Here is a 23,065-nt window from a genome sequence, read left to right as displayed (position 1 = left end):
CCAAAATTAGATTTTAAACAAAATACAACATTTTTATTTCTTTTAAAAACTTCACATTAAAGCTATTAAATTTATCCATTGAATTGTTTCTTGTGTTTTTAATTGAAGGCCTCAGCCTCTCCAAAAGCCTGGGCGTGGATTTGATATTGTGGCCCAGAGCCATAGCTCTGTTGGCTGAAGGCAGAAGGCATGTGTTGTGCATCGAGAGCGATGCGGCTTGGTCGCTGAGGCTCGGTTAGATCAATACGGAAGTGAGTGGTAGTTTCTGTACAAGTGGCATTGTTGGTTGGATTTATTATCCTTGCCAGATGGCGAGCTGCCGCTGATCTACCTTCTCCTCCCGGTTGGAATTTTGCCGTGGGTGGAATTGAAGGGAAGGGAAGGGGAGTCAAGCCGAGTGAGGTTCCCAGAACGGATGTCTCGAGTTTCAGTCCGGAATGGGCCACTCCTCCCACTTAAGATAAATAAAAGTCCTGGATAGATTACGGTGGGGTTAGAATTAAATCAGGTGCCTCAGGTAATATCATACAACACAGCGGCAAAGGTCGAGAGGTTTCATAACATCAGAAGCAACCCAAAATTAAACTGCACCCACAGACTGTGGTTCTCCTGTGTGTGACAATATATTACCCTGCATGTAACACACTCCACTCCCTGCAGTGGCAGATATGACGCAGAAACAGTCCAACTGCTTGCTAATCCCTCCTTTCCTGAATCTGATGACTCCTGTTGGCGTACGGGTCCTATGGGCGCCAACCATCTTGTGGTGCCTTGCACCGTGGCCATTCTACACGTGCGCCACGGGCAGCTGAGTGCTGACAGGCTATTCGGACACAGAAGGCATCGTACTCACACCCAAGTCCGCATCCGCACATCAGAGGGGGGTTGACAGGGTAGATGCTGAGAGATTGTTTCCCCTGGCTGGAGAGTCTAGAACTAGGGGGCATAGTCTCAGGATAAGGGGTCGGCCATTTAAGACTGGGATGAGATGGAATTTCTTCACTCTGGGGGTTGTGAACCTTTGGAACTCTTTGCCCCAGAGGGCTGTGAATGCTGAATCGTTGAGTATATTCAAGGCTGAGATAGATAGATTTTTGGACTCTAGAGCAATCAAGGGATATGGGGATCGGGCGGGAAAGTAGATTTACAAGGATGATACCAGAACTGAGAGATTACACGTATCAGGAAAGATTGAACAGGCTGGGGCTCTTTTCTCTAGAAAAGAGAAGGCTGAGGGGTGACCTGATTGAGGTCTTTAAGATTATGAAAGGGTTTGATAGGGTAGATGTAGAGAAGATGTTTCCACTTGTGGGGGGGAACCAAAGCTAGGAGCCATAAATAGAAGATAGTCACTAATAAATCCAATAAGGAATTCAAGAGAAACCTCTTTACCCAGAGAGTGGTGAGAATGTGGAACTCGCTACCACAGGGAGTGGTTGAGGCGAATAGTATTTAAGGGGAAGCTAGATAAACAAATGAGGGAGAAAGGAATAGAAGGATTATGGTGACGGGGTTAGATGAAGTAGGCGGGGGAGGAGGCTGGTGTTGAGCATAAACACCGACACGGACACATTGGGCCGAATGGCCTGTTTCTGTGCTGTAAATACTGTGTAATGATTGACCAACTGGCACACGCACCGTGATTTATAATTGAGCAATCAATTATGTTGCTTTCAAACTGTTAAATCTCTAACTTCTTCCAGTTCTGATGAAAGATCATCGGCCTGAAACGTTGACTCTGTTTCTCTCCCCACGGATGCTGCCTGACCTCAGTGTTTACAGAATTTTCTGGTTTTATTTCAGATTTCCAGAATCCGTAGTGTTTGAATTCTGCATCAAGAGGTGGTCACGTTCCATCTGCTGACTCTTGAGGATCTGCAGCCCGTGCCCGCACACGGCGAAGAGGCGAGTCCCAGTTCCCTCCCAGCTCTCCAGCTCCGCAATGTCCGCCACCTGGCAGCAGGTACTGCGCAGCAAGTGCAGGCCGCGGTCGCTCAGCCGCCAGTGCGTCAGTCGCTGGTCGATGGAGACCGACGCCAGCAGCCTCGGGCTCAGGATCCTCAGCCCAGTCACGTGCGCGGCGTGAGCGCTGTCTATGCAAGGCCCCTTCGCCGCCCGCACGGAAACCCCGGCGCCATCGTCTGCGTCCTGGCAGTCCGCTTTGGACCCCGGAATACCCGAGCTCCCATCTCCCGCGGAGTCCAAGCCAGCACTCGTACATCGAACACCCGAGCTCTCGTCTCCCGCGGAGTCCACGCCAGCGTTTGTACATCGAACGTCCGAGCTCCTGTCTCCCGCGGAGTCCACGCCAACTCTCGTACATCGAACGCCCGAGCTCCTGTCTCCCGCGGAGTCCACGCCAGCGCTCGTACATCGAACACCCGAGCTCTCGTCTCCCGTGGAGTCCAAGCCAGCATTCGTACATCGAACACCCGAGCTCCCGTCTCCCGCGGAGTCCACGCCAGCGCTCGTACATCGAACGCCCGAGCTCTCGTCTCCCGCGGAGTCCAGGCCAGTGCTCGTACATCGAGCACCCGAGCTCCCGTCTCCCTCCGTGTCGCCCGCGCCGTCATCGCCTCCCGCCGCCTGCACGGAAATCACCCAGATGCGAATGGCGTTGTCATCTCCGCCGCTGGCCAAGAGGTAGCGTCCACAGTCCAGGGCTCGGAGGTGCAGCCCGTTCACTCCACACTGATGGGCCTTTAACACCAGACGGGGAACTCCCAGCTCTGTGAGAAACACAAGAAGACTTCGTGTCAGCACATTGCCCGCCAACTGCAACCGGTTGTGGACTATGACGTTCACCTGTGCTCTGCTCACACACACACACTCACTCCCGCGCTCTCTGCTCCTGCGCTCGCCCCCGCACTCTCTGCTCCCCGCACTCGCTCACTCCCATGCTCACTCTTCTGAAAGATTGTGGGGGGTAGAAATTCTAAAACTTGGGCGGGGGACGTAGAGCAAGCGGAGTCGGGTCCACCGCCATTATGCATCCCGCCCGATATTCAATGGAACTGAATATCAGATGTGTCTTTAAACAGGCGGCAAAAGCAATTCTGCCGGTTTTACATCCCCTCCCCCCCCCCCCCCCTGCTTAGGTCAAATTTCACCACTTTGGGAAAGAAAACTTGCATTTCTATAGCGCCTTTCACAACCTCAGGACGTCCCAAAGTGCTTTACAGCCAATGAAGTACTTTTTGAAGTGTAGTCACTGTTGTAATGTAGGAAATGCAGCAGCCAATTTGTGCACAGCAAGCTCCCAGAAACATCAACGTGATAATGACCAGATAATCTGTTTCAGTGATGTTGGCTGAGGGATAAGTATTGGGCCAGGACACCGGGGAGATGTTTTGCCCATGTCGCCTGCAGCAGAATTTGCTGCCCGAGAATGTATTTGCATTAAAACAAATCCCGGAGACAGTGAAAGTAACATGTTCAGGGCGGATCCCAGCAACAGCAAACCACTTACTCCAAACTGCTCCCCCACCCCGTTCCTCCATCCCCCCCCCCACCCGCCGACCCCTAATCCCCCTAAAGCAGGTCTATGAGGGTGGGACAAGGGATAGGAAGAGAGAGGGGAACAAGTGCTCGAAATTTCAAAACTGCACTTCAATTTTCACACAGCGAGTGTAACACTGCAATGCTGGCGTGTCACTGAGCCAATGGGGTGCGGTTTTACTCAGCTGTGCGGTAGGTACTCCCAGGATTGGTGTAGCACTGCCGGGTCACTGAGCCAATGGGGTGCAGTTTTACTCAGCAGTGCGGTGCGTACTCCCAGGATTGGTGTAGCACTGCCGGCCTGGCGGGTCACTGAGCCAATGGGGTGCGGTTTTAGGGAGCTGTGCGGTACGTACCCCAGGATTGGTGTAGCACTGCCGGGCTGGCGTGTCACTGAGCCAATGGGGTGCGGTTTTAGGGAGCTGTGCGGTACGTACCCCAGGATTGGTGTAGCACTGCTGGCTGGCGGGCCACTGAGCCAATGGGGTGCGGTTTTAGGGAGCTGTGCGGTACGTACTCCCAGGATTGGTGTAGCACTGCCGGGCTGGCGGGTCACTGAGCCAATGGGGTGCGGTTTTAGGGAGCTGTGCGGTACGTACCCCAGGATTGGTGTAGCACTGCCGGGCTGGCGGGTCACTGAGCCAATGGGGTGCGGTTTTAGGGAGCTGTGCGGTACGTACTCCCAGGATTGGTGTAGCACTGCTGGGCTGGCGGGCCACTGAGCCAATGGGGTGCGGTTTTAGGGAGCTGTGCGGTACGTACGCCCAGGATTGGTGTAGCACTGCCGGGCTGGCGGGTCACTGAGCCAATGGGGTGCGGTTTTAGGGAGCTGTGCGGTACGTACCCCAGGATTGGTGTAGCACTGCCGGGCTGGCGTGTCACTGAGCCAATGGGGTGCGGTTTTAGGGAGCTGTGCGGTACGTACCCCAGGATTGGTGTAGCACTGCTGGCTGGCGGGCCACTGAGCCAATGGGGTGCGGTTTTAGGGAGCTGTGCGGTACGTACTCCCAGGATTGGTGTAGCACTGCCGGGCTGGCGGGTCACTGAGCCAATGGGGTGCGGTTTTAGGGAGCTGTGCGGTACGTACCCCAGGATTGGTGTAGCACTGCCGGGCTGGCGGGTCACTGAGCCAATGGGGTGCGGTTTTAGGGAGCTGTGCGGTACGTACTCCCAGGATTGGTGTAGCACTGCTGGGCTGGCGGGCCACTGAGCCAATGGGGTGCGGTTTTAGGGAGCTGTGCGGTACGTACGCCCAGGATTGGTGTAGCACTGCCGGGCTGGCGGGTCACTGAGCCAATGGGGTGCGGTTTTAGGGAGCTGTGCGGTACGTACCCCAGGATTGGTGTAGCACTGCCAGCCTGGCGTGTCACTGAGCCAATGGGGTGCGGTTTTAGGGAGCTGTGCGGTAGGTACTCCCAGGATTGGTGTAGCACTGCCGGGCTGGCGGGTCACTGAGCCAATGGGGTGCGGTTTTAGGGAGCTGTGCGGTACGTACCCCAGGATTGGTGTAGCACTGCCAGCCTGGCGTGTCACTGAGCCAATGGGGTGCGGTTTTAGGGAGCTGTGCGGTACGTACCCCAGGGTCGATGGGCTCTCTCCGGGAGAATATTTGCCATCTTGGCCCTCTCAATGGTTCGTGAGATATCCCAAAATGCAATCCTTCCATCTGTGGCTGCACTGCATAGAAACACTCTCCTGCCAGGAGTGAAAGACATTTTGTTATCTGTAACTTTAAAAAGTGAAACAGCAATATTTCTGTCTTTAGAATTTCTTTGTCCGTCAATGAAACGATTACTTCGCTTAAAAAGAGTTAAAACTCCCATTTGTGTCAGTGTGAGTGAGGATCAGGCTCTGGGTGTCCTCTGAGATATAATAGACAGAGAGAGGGAAAGAGACAGTGGAGAGAGAGAGAGAGAGAGACAGGGAGCGAGCGCAAGAAAAAAGAGAAAGATTCGCATTTCTATAGCGCCTTTCACGACCACCAGACGTCCCAAAGCGCTTTACTGCCAATGAAGTACTTTTTGAAGTGTTGTCACTGTTGTAATGTGGGAAATGCGGCAGCCAATTTGTGCACAGCAAGCTCCCACAAACAGCAATGTGATAATGACCAGATAATCTGTTTCACTGATGTTGATTGAAGGATAAATATTGGCCCAGGACATCGGGGAGAACTTCCCACTGCTCTTCTTCAAAATAGTGCCATGGGAACTTTTACATCCACCTGAGAGAGCAGACGGGGCCTCGGGTTAACGTCTCATCTGAAAGACGGCACCTCCGACAGTGCAGCACTCCCTCAGCACTGTACTGAAGTGTCAGCCTAGCTTTATGTGCTCAAGTCTCTGGAGTGGGACTTGACCCATGACCCTCTGACTCAGAGGTGCGGGTGCTGCTAACTGAGCCACTGGCTGATTCTGAGTGGCATAAAGAAAGACAGCAGAAGAGAGACAGAGCAAAAGAGAGAAAAAACAGACACACAGACATGCAGTCACAGAGACACAGTCAGAGACACAATCACAAGGACAGAAAGAGACATAGCGAGAAACATCCCCATACACATTTACACAAAGGCAGAGAGAATAAACCTTAATGAACTAAACTCCACTGCAGTGCTGAGGGAGTGCTGCACTGTCGGAGGTGCTGTCTTTCAGATGAGACGCTAAACTGAGGCCCCATCTGCTCTCTCAGGTGGATGTAAAAGATCCCATGGCACTATTTCGAAGAAGAGCAGGGGAGTTATCCCTGGTGTCCTGGCCGATATTTATCCCTCAACCAACATCAATAAAAAAAATTATCTGGTCATTATCACATTGCTATTTGTGGGAGCTTGCTGTGCCCAAATTGGCTGCCGCGTTTCCTACATCACAACAGTGACTACACTTCAAAAGTACTTCATTGGCTGTAAATCGCTTTGGGACGTCCAGAGGTGGTGAAAGGCGCTATATAAATTGAAGTCTTTCTTTTTTTTTTAAACGAATTAAAGGGACACTGAATCTCAGAAAAGTACTCACAAGTGCCCAGTGTTCCCACACCAGCTATCCCCCAGATCCCGAGTAGGCTTGTGCTGTGATCCATGGCCACCACACACTGGGTTGAGATCGCCCAAGAGAAGAGTGTGAACTGGAGCAGAGGGCAGGATGGGGCTGCAGAGATACTGATAGACAGATTTTTGAACGATAAGGGAGTTCAGGGTTATGGGGAGCGGGCAGGGAAGCAGAGTTGAGGCCAAGATCAGATCAGCCATGATCTTATTGAATGGCGGAGCAGGCTCGAGGGGCCGAATGACCGACTCCTGCTCCTACCTCATGTTCTTATGTACTGCAGAGTGAGACCTGGAGCGATTCGGAAAGGATGGGGATCTGGGAATTGAGATGTTGGAGCAAGGGGAGCAGTGCCGCCTTTTCCAACCTTCAGTTCTGTTGCTAGGACACCGCCGGAAACACTAGCCTGTCTTACCCCCAGAGGCTGACGGTGCTGTTTTATTACCGTTTCTGTTTCCTTTTCACTGTGCACGGAAGGAAGTTTGGAGCTTTTAGGATAATAACTGAACTTAGCACCTTTAATGTGGTAAAACATCCCAGGGTGCTTCAGACAAAATTTGACACCGAGCCACATAAGGAGATATTAGGACAGGTGGTTGGTCAAAGAGGTAGGTGTTAAGGAGCGTCTTAAAGGAGGAAAGAGAGGTAGAGAGGCGGAGAGGATTAAGGAGGGAATTCCAGAGCTTAGGGCCCGGGCAACAGAAAGTACGGGCTCCAATGGAAGTGTGAAGGAAATCGGGGATACTCCACAGGACAGAATTGGAGGAGCGCAGAGATCTCGGAGGGTTGTAAGGCTGGAGGAGGTTACAGAGATAGGGAGGGGCGAGGCCATGGAAGGATTTGAAAACAAGGATAGAATTTGAAAATTGAAGTGTTGCTGGACCGGGAGCCAATGTAGGTCAGCGAGCACAGGGGAGATGGGTGAACGGGACTTGGTGCGAGTTAGAGTATGAGCAGCGGAGTTTTGGATGAGCTCAGGTTTATGGAGGGTCTAAGATGGGAGGCTGGTCAGGAGAGCGTTGGAATAGTCGAGTCTAGAGGTAACAAAGGGATCTGGGTTGCGCTCCAAGGGAGAGGCGAGGCCATGGAGGGATTTGAACACGAGGATCAAGATGCAGCAACACTGTTTGAAACACAGTGGTGATCAGGAGGCCCCAATGCCTCATCGCCAGCCCCTACTCAAAACATGTCGCTGGTCAGCACCCTACCGCCCTCTGCTCATGCACTTACCGCCACCTGATGGCCGGCTGGTACGTGAAGGTCTCCAGCTTCAGCACGCACCTCTGATGGTAGAAAGATTCAGCGAGGAGCAGGATCTTCTTCTGACACTCGTCGACTAGAAAGAGTCTGCACAGCAAAGACAGTTCCACAAGTGAAAGACTGCGACGGCTTGGCAATACAACATGGCACGTGACTGCAATCGAGCGTACATCTTTAATACAGACATCGGCTAGTGGCGGGCCATGGCAGTGAGTGCTGGCGGGCTATTAGACTTTGGAAGGGTGCACATCCGAGTTCGCTATCCACACACTCACTTCCCAGCTGGAATCACTGGGTAGCGATCAGGAGACAGTGAATGATTTTCTCCTTCCTGACCCAGGAACACTGAGGCCAAAAGAATCAGGTGGGGAGATGAGGAGAAACTGTTTTTACGCAGCGAGTTGTTGCGATCTGGAACACGCTGCCTGAAAGGGCGGTGGAAGCAGATTCAATAGTGACTTTCAAAGAGGAATACGACTTGCCTGGATGAGTGCAGCTCCAACGACACGCAAGAAGCTCGACACCATCCAGGACAAAGTAGCCTGCTTGATTGGCACCCCATCCACCACCTTAAACATTCACTCCCTCCACCACCGGCGCACCGTGGCTGCAGTGTGTACCACCTACAAGATGCACTGCAGCAACTCGCCAAGGCTTCTTCGGCAGCACCTCCCAAACCACGACCTCTTCCACTTAGAAGGACAAGGGCAACGGGCGCATGGGAACACCACCACCTCCAAGTTCCCCTCCACGTCACACACCATCCTGACTTGGAAATATATCGCCGTTCCTTCATCGTCGCTGGGTCAAAATCCTGGAACTCCTTCCCTAACAGCACTGTGGGAGTACCTTCACCACACGGACTGCAGTGGTTCAAGAAGGCGGCTCACCACCACCTTCTCAAGGGCAATTAGGGATGGGCAATAAATGCCGGCTTTGCCAGCAACGTCCACATCCCAGGAACGAAAATTTAAAAAAACACATATACTTGAAAAGGAAAAATTTGCAGGGCTATAGGGAAAGAGCAGGGTGAGTGGGACTAATTGGATCGCTCTTTCAAAGAGCTGGCACAGGCACGATGGGCTGAATGGCTTCCTTCCGTGCTGTGATTCGATGATACTAACTGCAGTGCTTCTAATGCTGGCTGAGAGCAGCTAACAGTGCCGGCCAGGGACCAAGCCTATGGAATTCTCGTTCTGACAAAGGGGCTACATCTGAAACGTTAACTTGCCTGTTTCTCTCTCCACAGATACTGACTGACCCGCTGAGTGTTCCCAGCATTTTCTGTTTTGTTTTCTGGGAGATCCCTGGTCTGTGTGGCTCCTGACCTTACCGAGTCTTTGTGGGGAGACGGAGGGGGGGGGGGGGAAGAATTTAAGTAAGTACAGTAGGTAAGTAGGTGTAGGGTCTAACTGATTGCTCACCTCACGGCCCCATCGCTGCAAGCTGCAGCCAGCAAATGCCGGGAGGAGCCGGAATCTGCTCCAGAATCCATCCCATCATCCACCACCACAATGGACATGTACCTTAACGAGAGAGAGAGAGAGCAAAGGTCACAGAATGGCAAAACAACCCACAATCAATTAGCTCCCGAAATGAGGCGAGATCGGGCTCACTTCCTCAAACCCTTTCTGCTGCTCAAAGATCGAGTGTCTGAGCTGCTCCCGAGTCTCCACCCATATCAGTCTGTGCTGGTGGCAGTGCAAAGAAAGTACTTGCATTTATAACAGCATAAGAAATAGGAGCAGGAGCAGGCCATTCGGCCCCTCGAGCCTGCTCCGCCATACGGCCCCTCGAGCCTGCTCCGCCATACGGCCCCTCGAGCCTGCTCCGCCATACGGCCCCTCGAGCCTGCTCCGCCATACGGCCCCTCGAGCCTGCTCCGCCATACGGCCCCTCGAGCCTGCTCCGCCATACGGCCCCTCGAGCCTGCTCCGCCATTCGGCCACTCGAGCCTGCTCCGCCATTCGGCCCCTCGAGCCTGCTCCGCCATACGGCCCCTCGAGCCTGCTCCGCCATTCGGCCACTCGAGCCTGCTCTGCCATTCGGCCCCTCGAGCCTGCTCCGCCATTCGGCCCCTCGAGCCTGCTCCGCCATTTAATGAGATCATTGCTGATCCAATTTTGGCCTCAACTCCACTTTCCTGCCCGTTCCCAATAACCCTTGACTCCCCTGTTGCTCAAAAATTTGTCAATCTCAGCCTTGAATATATTCAATGACTCCGCCTCCACAGCTCTCTGGGGTAAAGAATTCCAAAGATTCACGACCCTCAGAGAAGAAATTCCTCATCGCCGTCTTAAATGGGCGACCCCTTTATTCTGAGACTGTGCCCCCTTCGTTCTAGATTCCCCCATGAGGGGAAACATCCTCTCTGCATTTATCTTGTCCAACCCCCTCAGAATCTTATGTTTCAATAAGATCCCCTCTCATTCTTCTAAACTCCAATGAGTATAGGCCCAACCTGCTCAACCTTTCCTCATAAGACAACCCATCCATCCCAGGAATCAACCTTGTATATTTATATAGCGCCTTTCATGACCTCAGGACCTATATTTCTTAAGGCTAAAGGGATCAAGGGATATGGGGAGAAGGCTGGGACAAGGTACTGAGTTTGGATGATCAGCCATGATGTCATTGAATGGCGGAACAGGCTCGAGGGGCCGAATGGCCTACTCCTGCTCCTATCTTCTATGTTTCTATGGGACGTGTGGCCAATGAAGCGGTCGACCCTTTTGAATATTGTAATGTAGTGATGTTGGTTGAGGGATAAATATTGGCTCGCACACTCGGGTTCGAATAGTGCCGTGGGATCTTTTACATCCACCTGACGGGGGCCTCGGTTTAGCGTCACATCCGAAAGACGGCACCTCTGACAGTGCAGCACTCCCTCAGCACTGCACTGGAGTGTCAGCCTAGATTTTGTGCTCAAGTCTCTGCAGCGGGACTTGAACCCACAACCTTCTGACTCAGAGGCGAGAGTGCTGCCCACTGAGCCACGGCTGACACCAGCCAATCTGCCGCACTTGAAATTCCCTCTCTTGGCCCATGCACTAAGTATTGGCACTTTCAGGAGGTACCAGAGGGTTGCCGGGGTGAGGGGGCGGGAGGGGGGCTCTGGGGCTCCATGGAACTGTACCTCAGGATAAGAGGGAGACAAAATAAGAACGATACCTCGTCTCAGGGTCCATCTTTAGCATTCTGTGCCTGTTTCTCATCCGCTCCCAGTCTTCAGCCAACCTGTGAGAGACCAGATGCTCCACCCGACAGCTCACGGGAGTGTTGACGTCGCCATGTTCAATCAGGAGGCGGCAACATTCCAGCTCAGCCCGGCCGCCGGCCGAGAATAACACGGCCGAGGAGACACAGCAATCGTCCCCGCTCTCAGGTCGACCGCTCCTGGTGACAGCCATGGTCCTTACGCTGGAGATGTGGTCACCAATCGTCGTCAGCTTGGACACGTGGCCCGAGCTTTCGTAAACAGCTAAAATATTCACTGTTGTGTCCTCGCTGCTTGTAGCCAGGATGCTTATGGGCCCATCAGTTGACGCTTCAAGCCTTTTGACCAACCTCACACACGTAAGCTCGCGCCCATGCATGCACTCTTTGATGATGGTCCGAGAGCTGTCTGGCGAGTTCCTTTGACAGACGAAGATGTCGCCTGACTTGATGTAAGTGAAGAGCTCATTGGTTGGAGAGCCACTGTAACTCCACGATCTATGGCCTCCGCCGCAGGGGACGCAAAGCACCTTCTCGTTGGTCTTCGCGTTCCACAGGACAAAGTTGGTGGAGTGGAAGCCAAGGACGAGGAGGTTGCCTTCAGGTGTGGTGAGAAGCCGCTCGACCCAGTCCATCCCTTTACAGGCTCGCTGGCTCCTCAGTAGTTTTAGTCCCCCATCTTCTACCTTAAGCTGACGGTAGGAGCCATCCCGCCCGGTGCTGTATACAAAACCATCGTGGAACAGAACGGACGTCACCCCCAACTTCCCATGCAGTCCCGACAGTGCAGAAACCGGCTCTCGGCACTCGAATTGGCCAGCGGTTCCGGTTGGACCACGCGGGAGTCTCCCCTCTGGAAACTCTTTGGCTGGGTTGCCATCTGTATTTTCTGAGCCCGCCGGGCCCGCACTTACCGCGCTGGGCCTTTGCCGTTCAGCCTGGTCTCTCCCAGCGCACGAGTAGAGCAACAAGGAGCCACGCCGATCGCCGCAAACCAAAAGGTGGAGCTTCGGCAGGAAGGCCACGCTTGTGTGCCACCTGTGCTTGCACAACGGGAGGAGGTAGCGGCACTTCTCTACCGCCGAGACCGCGTGGTCTGCCTCGCAGGAAACCTCCTGCCAGATCATGACGCCGTCGGCGCCCGAGGAGAAAAGGTCGCACTTGTCTGGGCTCTGCCCTTCTCGGGAGGCCCAGCCTAGGCTGTGGACCTTTCCTTGGTGCACTTGGTCCTCCAACCGCTCTCCGGGATTGGAAAGCGGGAATATTTTAACGCGGCCTTTGATGTTCCCGACAGCACACACCACACTGCTGTCGAGTAGCCTCGTGACCGCTAACAAGCTGTACGACTGGTAGCTTGGGTCTTCCAGGATGAGTTTCCATTTACCAGCGACCAGGCAATAGCTGTAGATGCTCCCAGTGTCAGTCATGACCACTAGAAGAGCTGGGTCGACCAACGTCAAAGCTTTCGGTGTCCCCATTTTCCCAGTCTCACCAAATTTGAGTTGAGTGATGGTCATGTCTTCTGGTTTCTCCCGAATCTTCCATAACCTGATGCCTGAATCTGCGCCTCCGGTGACCACCCATCCCTTGTCTTCATTGACTGCCAATGCTCTCACGCTCCTCCCTTTGTGTCCTCTAAAGCTGTTGATGATGTCTCCATTATAGCTCCACACAATGCATGCAGAATCTTCTCCGACACTAATAATGTGGTCCTGCAGGAGCCGCACTGACCAAACCCTAGACTGGTGTCCGTATAACTGTAGAAGACACTGTACTGAATCTGCCCCGCCATCACCACCCTTCAGATCGTGGCGCAAGTTCCCAACTTTCCACAGCCTTATGCTTCTATCGTCCGAGGCCGAGGCAAGAATACCATTCTCCTCCATGTAATTAATGCTAAAGATGACCCCACTGTGTCCACTAATGCGTCTTTCTGTTTGCACCCTGCCGTCCTCATTGGTTGGACCCTCCATTCGCCAGAGGACGAGTTGGTTGAAGACGGTTCCAGAAATCAACACGAGTTCAGCCCAACTGTGACCAACAAAACAAGCCGAATATAGGATGCATTTCACATCGCAGTGAACCTCACACAAGGTCCGCCCTGTCTTGTAGTCACATAGGACCACAGAGTTGTGCCCAAGAGCCAGGCCAAAGTACATGGCAGATTCACAGTCACCCTGCAGCCACTGAAGGTCCCAAATCCAGTCGTGCAGTTCATGGAGCTGGCCCATCTCCTGCAGCTTTGGTTCTTTGGCGCAGGTATTAAGCTCAAGCACGATCAGGCCCTTCCCTCCAAACACTGCCAACAGGGGGGCCTTATTTTGTGCGTGTGCGGACCAGCAAGGTTTGATTCCATGAACGCAGTAGTTTCGAAGCACGCTGCGGGAAAGTTTCCTGTCGTAGCCATTTGTAGAATTCAAGGTGTAAAGGTTTACACTGGCTCCTTCACCTATCAACGGAGAGAGAAATTTAAAAAAGCTGTTACAGATTTCTGTTTCTCTTTTACTTGTTCTCAGGATGTGGGGAACACAGGCAAGGCCGCCATTGAATAGAGTTACACAGAATGTACAGCACAGAAACAGGCCATTCGGCCCAACTGGGCTGTGCTGGTGATTGTGCTCCACACGAGTTTCCTCCCACCCCTTCTTCATCTCACCTTATCAGCATAACCTTCCATTCCTTTCTCCCTCATGTGCTTATCTAGCTTCCCTTAAATTCATCTATGCGATTCGCCTCAACTGCTCCTCTGTCCTTGCAAACTACCGCCCCATCTCCAACCTCCCTTTTCTCTCCAAAGTCCTTGAACGTGTTGTCACCTCCCAAATCCATGCCCACCTTGCCCACAACTCCATGTCTGAACCTCTCCAATCGGGTTTCTGCCCCTCCCCACAGCACTTAAACGGCCTGATCAAAGTCACAAATGAAATCCTATCTCACTGCCATGGTAAACTATCCCTCCTTATCCTTCTCGACCTGTCTGCAGCCTTTGACACGGTTGACCGCACCATCTTCCTCCAACGCCTCTCCTCTGTTGTCCAGCTGGGTGGTACCGCCCTCACCAGTGCCCACCCCTAGTTGCCCTGAGAAAGTGATGATAAACTGCCCTCTGTAGCAAATGTTTCCAACTAAGTGACTTGCTAGGTCACATCAGAGGACATTAACAGTCAACCACACAGTGTGAGGCTTGAATTACGAGTAGTTCACCCCGGTGTCCTGGCAAATATTTATCCCTCAAATAACATCACTCAAACAGATGATCTGGTCATTATCGCATTGCTGTTCGTGGGAGCTTGCTGTGCGCAAATTGGCTGCCGCATTTCTTGCATTACAACAGTGACATAAGAACATAAGAAATAGGAGCAGGAGTAGGCCAATCGGCCCCTCGAGCCTGCTCCGCCATTCAATAAGATCATGGCTGATCTGATCCTAACCGCCAATCCACTATCACAGAACCATCTCCTGAATCTAACAGAATTAGACACACGAAATAGGAGCAGGATCAGGCTACACGGCCCCTGGGCCCGCTCCGCTACCCACAGGGCCGTGACCGATCCGAACCTAGACTCATGTCCAAATTCCTGCCCGCTCCCCGTAACCCTTAATTCCCTTTACTTCTAGGAAACTGTCTATTTCTGTTTTAAATTTATGTAATGATGTAGCTTCTACAGCTTTTTGGGGCAGCATATTCCATGGACCTACCACCCTCTGAGTGAAGTAGTTCCTCCTCATCTCAGTTTTGAAAGAGCAGCCCCTTATTCTAAGACTATGCCCCCTAGTTCTAGTTTCACCCATCATCGGGAACATCTTCCCCGCATCCACCCGATCCGACCCCTTCACAATCTTATATGTTTCAATAAGATCGCCTCTCATTCTTCTGAACTCCAATGAGTAGAGTCCCAATCTACTCAACCTCTCCTCATATGTCCATCCCCTCATCCCCGGGATTAACCGAGTGAACCTTCTTTGTACTGACTCGAGAGCAAGTATGTCCTTTCTTAAGTATGGACACCAAAACTGTACGCAGTATTCCAGGTGCGGCCTCACCAATACCTTGTACAACTGAAGCAATACCTCCCTATTTTTATATTCTATCCCCCTAGCAATGAAAGCCAACATTCCATTGGCCTTCTTAATCACTTGCTGCACCTGCATACTAACCTTTTGAGTTTCGTGCACCAGGACCCCCAGATCCCTTTGTACTTCAGTACTTTCCAGTTTCTTGCCATTAAGATAATAACTTGCTCTACGATTTTTCCTGCCAAAGTGCATAACCTCACACTTTCCAGTATTGTATTCCATCTGCCAAATCTCTGCCCACTTACTTAGCCTGTCGATGTCCCCTTGCAGGTTTTTTATGTCCTCCTCACTCACTACTTTCCCTCCCATCTTAGTATCATCTGCAAACTTTGATATGTTACACTCGGTCCCCTCCTCCAAATCGTTAATATAGATTGTAAAGAGTTGGGGACCCAGCACTGACCCCTACGGAACACCACTAGTTACTGATTGCCAGTCTGAGAATGAACCATTTATCCCAACTCTCTGCCTTCTGTTAGATAGCCAATCCTCTATCCATGCCAGAATATTACCCCCAATCAAGTGATTTTTTATCTTAAGCAATAATCTTTTGTGTGGCACCTTGTCAAATGCCTTTTGGAAGTCTAAATACACTACGTCCACTGGTTCCCCTTTATCCACCCTATACGTTACTTCCTCAAAGAACTCCAGCAAATTTGTCAAACATTACTTCCCCTTCATAAAACCATGCTGACTTTGTCCTATTAAATTATGATTATCCAAATGTCCTGTTACTGTCTCCTTAATAATGGACTCCAAAATTTTACCTACCACAGATGTTAGACTAACCGGTCTATAGTTTCCAGCCTTCTGTCTACTGCCCTTTTTAAATAAGGGTGTTACATTAGCAGTTTTCCAGTCTGCCGGGACCTTTGCCGAGTCCAGGGAGTTTTGGAAAATTATTACCAATGCATCCACAATCCCTACCGCCACTTCCCTCAAGACCCTAGGATGTAAGCCATCAGGTCCAGGTGATTTATCTGCCTTGAGTCCCATTATTTTACCGAGTACCACTTCCTTAGTGATTTTGATCGTGTTTAGCTCCTCCCCCCCTATAGCCCCCTGTTTGTCCCGTGTTGGGATATTCTTAGTGTCTTCTACTGTAAAGACTGATACAAAATATTCAAATGTAAGAAGTCACACAACACCAGGTTATAGTCCAACAGCTTTATTTGAAATCACAAGCTTTCGGAGCGCTGCTCCTTCTTCAGGTGAAGTGGAGAAATGCATAAAGACACAGCTTATATAGTAAGAGAATCATGTCAGATGTTTACAGGTAACCTTTCCAACTGCCATTTATCACACCTCGGCAGAGAGATAATCGCAGCAGTTAAAGGTGTGAATGGTGTCCAAACAGGTCAGTCAGGGAAACATTACATCAAAGAACAATGAGGTGGGGTCACAAGGGGTCAAATATTGCAGATGCTGGGGTCTGTATGAAAAACAAAAAATCATTGTTCTTTGATGTAATGTTTCCCTGACTGACCTGTTTGGACACCATTCACACCTTTGACTGCTGTGATTATCTCTCTGCCGAGGTGTGATAAATGGCAGTTGGAAAGGTTACCTGTAAACATCTGACATGATTCTCTGACTATATAAGCTGTGTCTTTATGCATTTCTCCACTTCACCTGAAGAAGGAGCAGCGCTCCGAAAGCTTGTGATTTCAAATAAAGCTGTTGGACTATAACCTGGTGTTGTGTGACTTCTTACATTTGTCCACCCCAGTCCAACTCCGGCATCTCCACACCACAAAATATTCATTCAGTGTTTTTGCCATCTCCATATTTCCCACCATTAATTTCCCGGTCTCATCCTCTAAGGGACCAACATTTACTTTAGCCACCCTTTTTCTTTTTATATAACTATAAAAACTCTTACTATCTGTTTTTATACTTTTTGCTAATTTACTTTCATAATCTATCTTCCCTTTCTTAATCAATCTTTTTGTTATTTTTTGCTGTCTTTTAAAGTTTTCCCAATCCTCTATCCTCCCACTAGATTTGGCTACACTTCAAAAAGTACTTCATTGGCTGTAAAGCGCTTTGGGACGTCCCGAGATCGTGAAAGGCGCTATAGAAATGCAAGCCTTTCTTTCTACTCACTGGTCCCTGGTATTTGAGACCTTCGGCCATTTTCCAGCACTTGGTCCGTAGCCTTGTATGCTATGGCGTTTCAAGTGCTCATCTAAATGCTTCTTGAATGTTGTGAGGGTTCCTGCCTCTACCACCCTTTCAGGCAGTGAGTTACAGATTCCAACCACCCTCTGAGTGAAAAAGTTTTTCCTCAAACCCCCTCTAAACCTCCCGCCCCTTACCTTGAAACTATGCCCCCTGGTTATTGACCCCTCTACTAAGGGGAAAAGTTCCTTTCTATCTACCCTATCTATGCCCCTCATAATTTTGTACACCTCAATCGGGTCTCCCCTCAGCCTTCTCTGCTCTAAGGAAAACAACCCCAGCCTGTCCAGTCTCTCTTCATAGCTGAAACGCTCCAGCCCAGGTAACATCCTGGTGAATCTCCTCTGCACCCTCTCTAATGCAATCACATCCTTCCAGAACTGCACACAGTATTCCAGCTGTGGCCTAACTAGCATTTTGTACAGCTCCATCTTAACCTCCCTGCTCTTATATTCTATGCCTCGGTTAATGAAGGCAAGTATCCCATATGCCTTTTTAACCACCTTATCTACCTGTCCTGCTGCCTTCAGGGATCTATGTACATGCACACCAAGGTCCCTCTGATCCTCTGTCCTTCCTAGGGTCCTACCATTCATTGTGTATTCCCTTGCTTGTTAGTCCTCCCAAAATGCATCACCTCACACTTTTCAGGGTTAAATTCCATTTGCCACTGTTCTGCCCATCTGACCAACCCGTCTATATCATCCTGTAGCCTGAGGCTTCCCTCCTCGCTATTTACCACTCCACCAATTCTTGTGTCATCTGCAAACTTACTGATCATACCTCCTACATTCATATCTAAATCATTAATGTACACTACAAACAGCAAAGGACCCAGCACCGAACCCTGTGGTACACCACTAGACACAGGCTTCCAGTCACAAAAACAACCTTCGACCATCACCCTCTGCCTCCTGCCACTAAGCCAATTCTGTTCCATGTCCTTTTCTTCAACCCCCTATCTAACCGATTCTTAAATATTGACAGTCTCTACTTCAATCACTAACTCCAGTAGTGTATTCCACAGCCTCTGTGTAAAAAAGTTTCTTTCTGCCCTCTGTCCTAAATCTATTACATTTAATCTTATATCTGTGTCCCCTCGTTCTAGACCCCTTGACCACTGGAAACAGTCTGTTTCGATCTATTCCAAACCATCCCTTCATAATTTTAAACGCCTCTTTCAAATCACCCCTCAATCTCTTCTGTTCAAAGTGAAACAGCCCAAATCTTCAGTTCTTAGCAATTGAAGCAGAGACCACGTCAATATTTTATTTTATTGCTATGATATTTTAGAAGAGGCTTCCTATTGTCATTCCCCTCAACCCCCAGCCCACCCGTTATTTTTTCTCCCTCCTCTGCTCTCCTCTCCTCTCCTGAGGGTGCCAATACCTGCTGTGGTTCCAGGGACATGGTTTAGTACCTCCCAGAGAGCCAATCCTCATGGTGACTTTATCCCTGCGGATGGAGATAGAATTTTTTTTAAATTGCATTTCTATAGCACCTTTCACGACCACCGAACATCCCAAAGCACTTTACAGCCAATGAAGTATTTTTGAAGTGTTGTAATATTTGTGCACAGCAAGCTCCCACAAACAGCAATGAGGTAAATGACCAGATACTCTGTTTTTTGGTGATGTTGGCTGAGGTATAAATATTGTCCAGGACACTGGGAAGAATTCCCTGCTCTTCTTCGAAATAGTGCCGCAGGATATTTTACATCCACCTGAGCGAGCAGATGGGGCCTCGGTTTAATATCTCATCCGAAAGACGGCACCTCCGACAGTGCAGCGCTCCCTCAGTACTGCACTGGGAATATCAGCCTGGATTTTGTGCTCAAGTCCCTGGAGTGGGACTATGAACCCACAACATCTGTGACTCAGAGACGATGAGCGCTGCCCACTGAGCCACCGGCTGACACCTAATAACAGAACTTAAAGCGTGTAATTGTTCAGCAGGATGCTCATTTCACAATGTGCCAACCTATCACTACATTTGACAAACACTTTTAATGGAAGTGGTGCTCCCTTAAAGCCTTTGCAGAGTGTATGTACTGAATGAGATGGATGAGGTTAGCCCACTAACTCAACTAAAATACCATTTAAAAATACAGAATAATTGAAAGTTACCTGAAAGGAGAAAGTCTCCCACAAACTGCAAGGCTGTGATGGGCGAGAGCAGTGACACAGACTCACAGTGCATCTTCCAGCTAATTGCTTGCTGCGAATTCTCAGTTGCAGCTATCGGATTTAATATGTTTATATTAATCTGGATATGTGGTTTGCTGCAGTCTTGCTCCCCTGTGTTCCCAGCTTGTTTGTCACAAGCCTCCCCCGTGTGTATTACTCTGCCTGGCTGTAGATTTCACACCAGTCACACAGCGCGATACTGAAATCGCAGCCGGAAGAGACTTGCTGCCAAGTAAAGCTGAGGACGATTGGTTGTTTCGTTGCTACAACGTTGCCACGTTTTTTTTTACAATTCAAGAAGAAGTTACAGCTCCACAGAGGAAATCGACCACAAAAAAAAACAGCTGCAAAAAAAGGGGGGCAGGACAGTGAATTGCCAAGTGTAACTCCCTCGTTCCCAGGCTTAGCTTCAGAATCCAACCACTTCGGTTTTTTTTTGGTTAAATTGCAAAGGGTTCCAGATCAGCAACCATCAGCTTTGGAGCATCGAGAGCCGCCAGCTTTACTGCTCAGAAGGACACAAATCTGAACATCAAACTGGAGAGACAACAGAAAATGCTGGAAACACTCAGCAGGCCAGGCAGCATCCGTGGAGAGAGAAACAGAGTCAACGTTTCAGGTCGAAACCCTTCATCAGAACTGGAAAAAGCTGGAGATGTAACATATTAAGCAGGTGCAGAGACAGGGGGGGAGGAAGGAATTGAAAGAACTTGCTGTGCAAATGTTGCAAATGGGAATGGCAAAATCATACTGCATGAAAAATGGGGACAGGGATTATTATCTGAAATTGTTGAACTTTACAGTCTGCCGGACTCAACATTGAGTTCAACAATTTCAGATAATAATCCCTGCCCCCATTTTTCATGCAGTATGATTTTGCCATTCCCTTTTGCAACATTTTCACAGTATGTTCTTTCAATTTCTTCCTCCCCTCCTAAACCCCCGCCCCCCCCCCCGTCTCTGCACCTGCTTAATATCTGTTACATTTCCAGCTTTTTCCAGTTCTGATGAAGGGTCCCAGACCTGAAACGTTAACTCTGTTTCTCTCTCCACGGATGCTGCCTGGCCTGCTGAGTATTTCCAGCATTTTCTGTTGTTATTTCAGATTTCCAGCATCCGCAGTATTTTGCTATTATATCAAACTGGAGAGCTTGTTTTCATCCCAGGAGAGGGGAGGGAGGAGACGGGAATCACCCATTTGTCATTTGTATTGTGGCTTTTATTTAATGCAACAGTCGCACAATTTGATTGATGGCTTCCACTGGTCGGTGAGATGTTTACCAGTTTGAGATAATCACAGGGAACACAGGAACAGGAGTAGGCTGTTCCACCCTTCAGTTAGACCATGGCGGATCTGTATCTTAATTCCAGTTGCCCACCTTAGTTCCATTGCCCTTAATACCCTTCCTTGCCTAACAAAAATCTATCCAACTCAGTTTTGACATTTTCAATTGACCCATGGACTTGAATGTAGGAAGTATGATTAAGAAGTTTGCAGATGATACAGAAATTGGCTGTGTGGTTGATAATGAAGAAGAAAGCTGCAGACTGCAGGAAGATATCAATGGCAAAAAGGTAGGGGAGGTGGGGTAGCATTGCTGGTAAAGGAGGGGATTAATGCAATGGAAAGGAAGGATATTAACTCGGATGAAACGGAATCTGTATGGGTAGAAATGAGAAATAGCAAGGGGAGGAAAACGTTAGTGGGTGTGATATATAGGCCTCCAAATAGTAATATGGAGGTGAGGGAAGGCATAAAAAGGGAAATTAGAGAAGCATGCGATAAGAGCACAGCTGTCATCATGGGTGACTTTAATTTACATATTGATTGGACTACCCAAATTAGTAAAAATTCTGAGGAGGAGGAATTCCTGGAATGTTTTCGGGACGGTTATCTGGACCAATATGTCGAGGAGCCGACTCGAGATCAGGCCATTTTAGACTGGGTATTGTGCAATGAGAAGGGACTTATCAACAATCTTCTTGTACGAGGCCCCTTGGGTCAGAGCGATCATAATATGATCGAGCTCTCAGTCGAGATGGAGAGTGAGGAAATTGAATCAGAGACTAAGGTCCAGAACTTAAAGAAAGGGAATTACGAGGGTATGAGACGGGAATTGGGTAAGATTGATTGGGTGGTGTTTCTGGGGGGATTGACAGTGGATAGACAATGGCAAGCATTCAAAGATAGAATGGAAGAATTCCAGAACATGTTTATACCGGTTTGGCATAAAAATAAACCTAAAAAGGTGGCTCAACCGTGGATAACGAGGGAAATTAGGGACAGCATAAAATCAAAAAAAAAGGGCATATCAACTGGCAAAAAAAAGCACCAGACCGGAAGATTGGGGGCAGTACAGGATACAGCAAAAGAGGACAAAGGGATTAATCAGGAAGGGGAAAATAGAATACGAAAGTAAACTTGCAGCAAACATAAAGACAGACTGCAAAAGCTTTTATCGGTATATCAGGAGGAAAAGACTGGTAAAATCCCAAGTCGGTCCCTTGCAGTCCGATTCGGGAGAATATATAATGGAGAATAAGGAAATGGCAGACCAATTAAACTCATACTTTGGTTCTGTATTCACAAAGGAGGACACAAATAACCTCCCAGGAATATCGGCAAACATAGGGACTAATGAGAGGGAGGAGCTGACAGAAATTAGTATCTCTAGGGATATGGTGTTGGGTAAGTTGAGGGGACTGAAGGCCGACAAATCCCCGGGGCCTGATAAACTACATCCTAGGGTACTTAAGGAGGTGGCCCTGGAGATAGCAGATGCTCTAAGGATCATCTTCCGGAACTCCATTGACTCGGGAACAGTACCCGTGGATTGGAGGGTAGCTAATGTTACCCCAATATTTAAAAAGGGGGGTAGAGAGAAAGCAGGGAATTATAGACCAGTAAGCCTTACATCGGTTGTGGGCAAAATGCTAGAGTCCATTATTAAGGATAAAATAGCGGAGCACTTGACAAATGGGGAAAGGATCGGACAGAGTCAACATGGATTTACAAAGGGTAAATCGTGTTTGACTAATCTGCTGGAATTTTTTGAGGAAGTAACTGGTAAAATAGATGGGGGAGAGCCAGTGGATGTGGTGTACCTTGACTTCCAGAAAGCCTTCGATAAGGTTCCACACAAAAGATTATCATGCAAAATTAAGGCTCATGGGATTGGGGGCAAAGTATTAACGTGGATAGAGAACTGGCTGGCGGATAGAAAACAGAGAGTTGGAATAAACGGCTCGTTTTCGGAGTGGCAGGCAGTGACCAGCGGGGTGCCGCAAGGATCTGTCCTGGGACCCCAGCTGTTCACAATATATATAAATGATCTGGATCAGGGAATTGGATGCAATATTTCCAAATTCGCTGACGACACTAAACTAGGAGGAGGGGTGGGCTCTGATGAGGATGTCAGGAGGCTACAGTGCGATTTGGACAGGTTGGGGGAATGGGCGGATACGTGGCAGATGCACTATAATGTGGATAAATGCGAGGTTATCCACTTTGGGGGTAAAAACAGGAGGGTAGATTATTATCTAAATGGCAATAGATTGGGAGATGGGGAAGTGCAGAGGGACCTGGGTGTTCTTGTGCACCAGTCACTG

The 23,065-nt window shown here is 49.6% G+C and overlaps 2 protein-coding genes across 2 annotated transcripts in view; one reads left to right on the top strand and one right to left on the bottom strand.

Moving 5' to 3' along the window:
- Positions 1-1,894, top strand: part of dalrd3 (DALR anticodon binding domain containing 3) — an 89,357-nt gene extending 87,463 nt beyond the window's left edge. Inside the window, exon 13 of the mRNA XM_086002070.1 lies at positions 1,804-1,894. Coding sequence (XP_085858196.1) covers positions 1,804-1,827 — 24 coding nt within the window. The 3' untranslated portion in view covers positions 1,828-1,894. The remainder of the gene's footprint in view (positions 1-1,803) is intronic.
- On the bottom strand, positions 7-19,670 carry wdr6 (WD repeat domain 6). The gene is made up of 6 exons (XM_086002068.1): positions 19,397-19,670; positions 10,968-13,461; positions 9,221-9,322; positions 7,767-7,883; positions 5,075-5,193; positions 7-2,729 (listed from the first exon to the last, which is right to left on the bottom strand). Exons 1-6 carry the CDS (start codon positions 19,467-19,469, stop codon positions 1,795-1,797), a joined length of 3,840 nt encoding a protein of 1,279 aa, XP_085858194.1. The 5' UTR covers positions 19,470-19,670; the 3' UTR covers positions 7-1,794.
- Positions 19,671-23,065: the final 3,395 nt, after the last annotated feature.

This window comes from Somniosus microcephalus, chromosome 11, assembly GCF_052327205.1.
Source record: "Somniosus microcephalus isolate GS21.2 chromosome 11, FLI_Smic_1.0, whole genome shotgun sequence".
Classification (NCBI taxonomy): domain Eukaryota; kingdom Metazoa; phylum Chordata; class Chondrichthyes; order Squaliformes; family Somniosidae; genus Somniosus; species Somniosus microcephalus.
The sequence above is the reverse complement of the archived record's forward strand: the minus strand, read 5'-3'. Positions and strand labels throughout refer to the sequence as shown.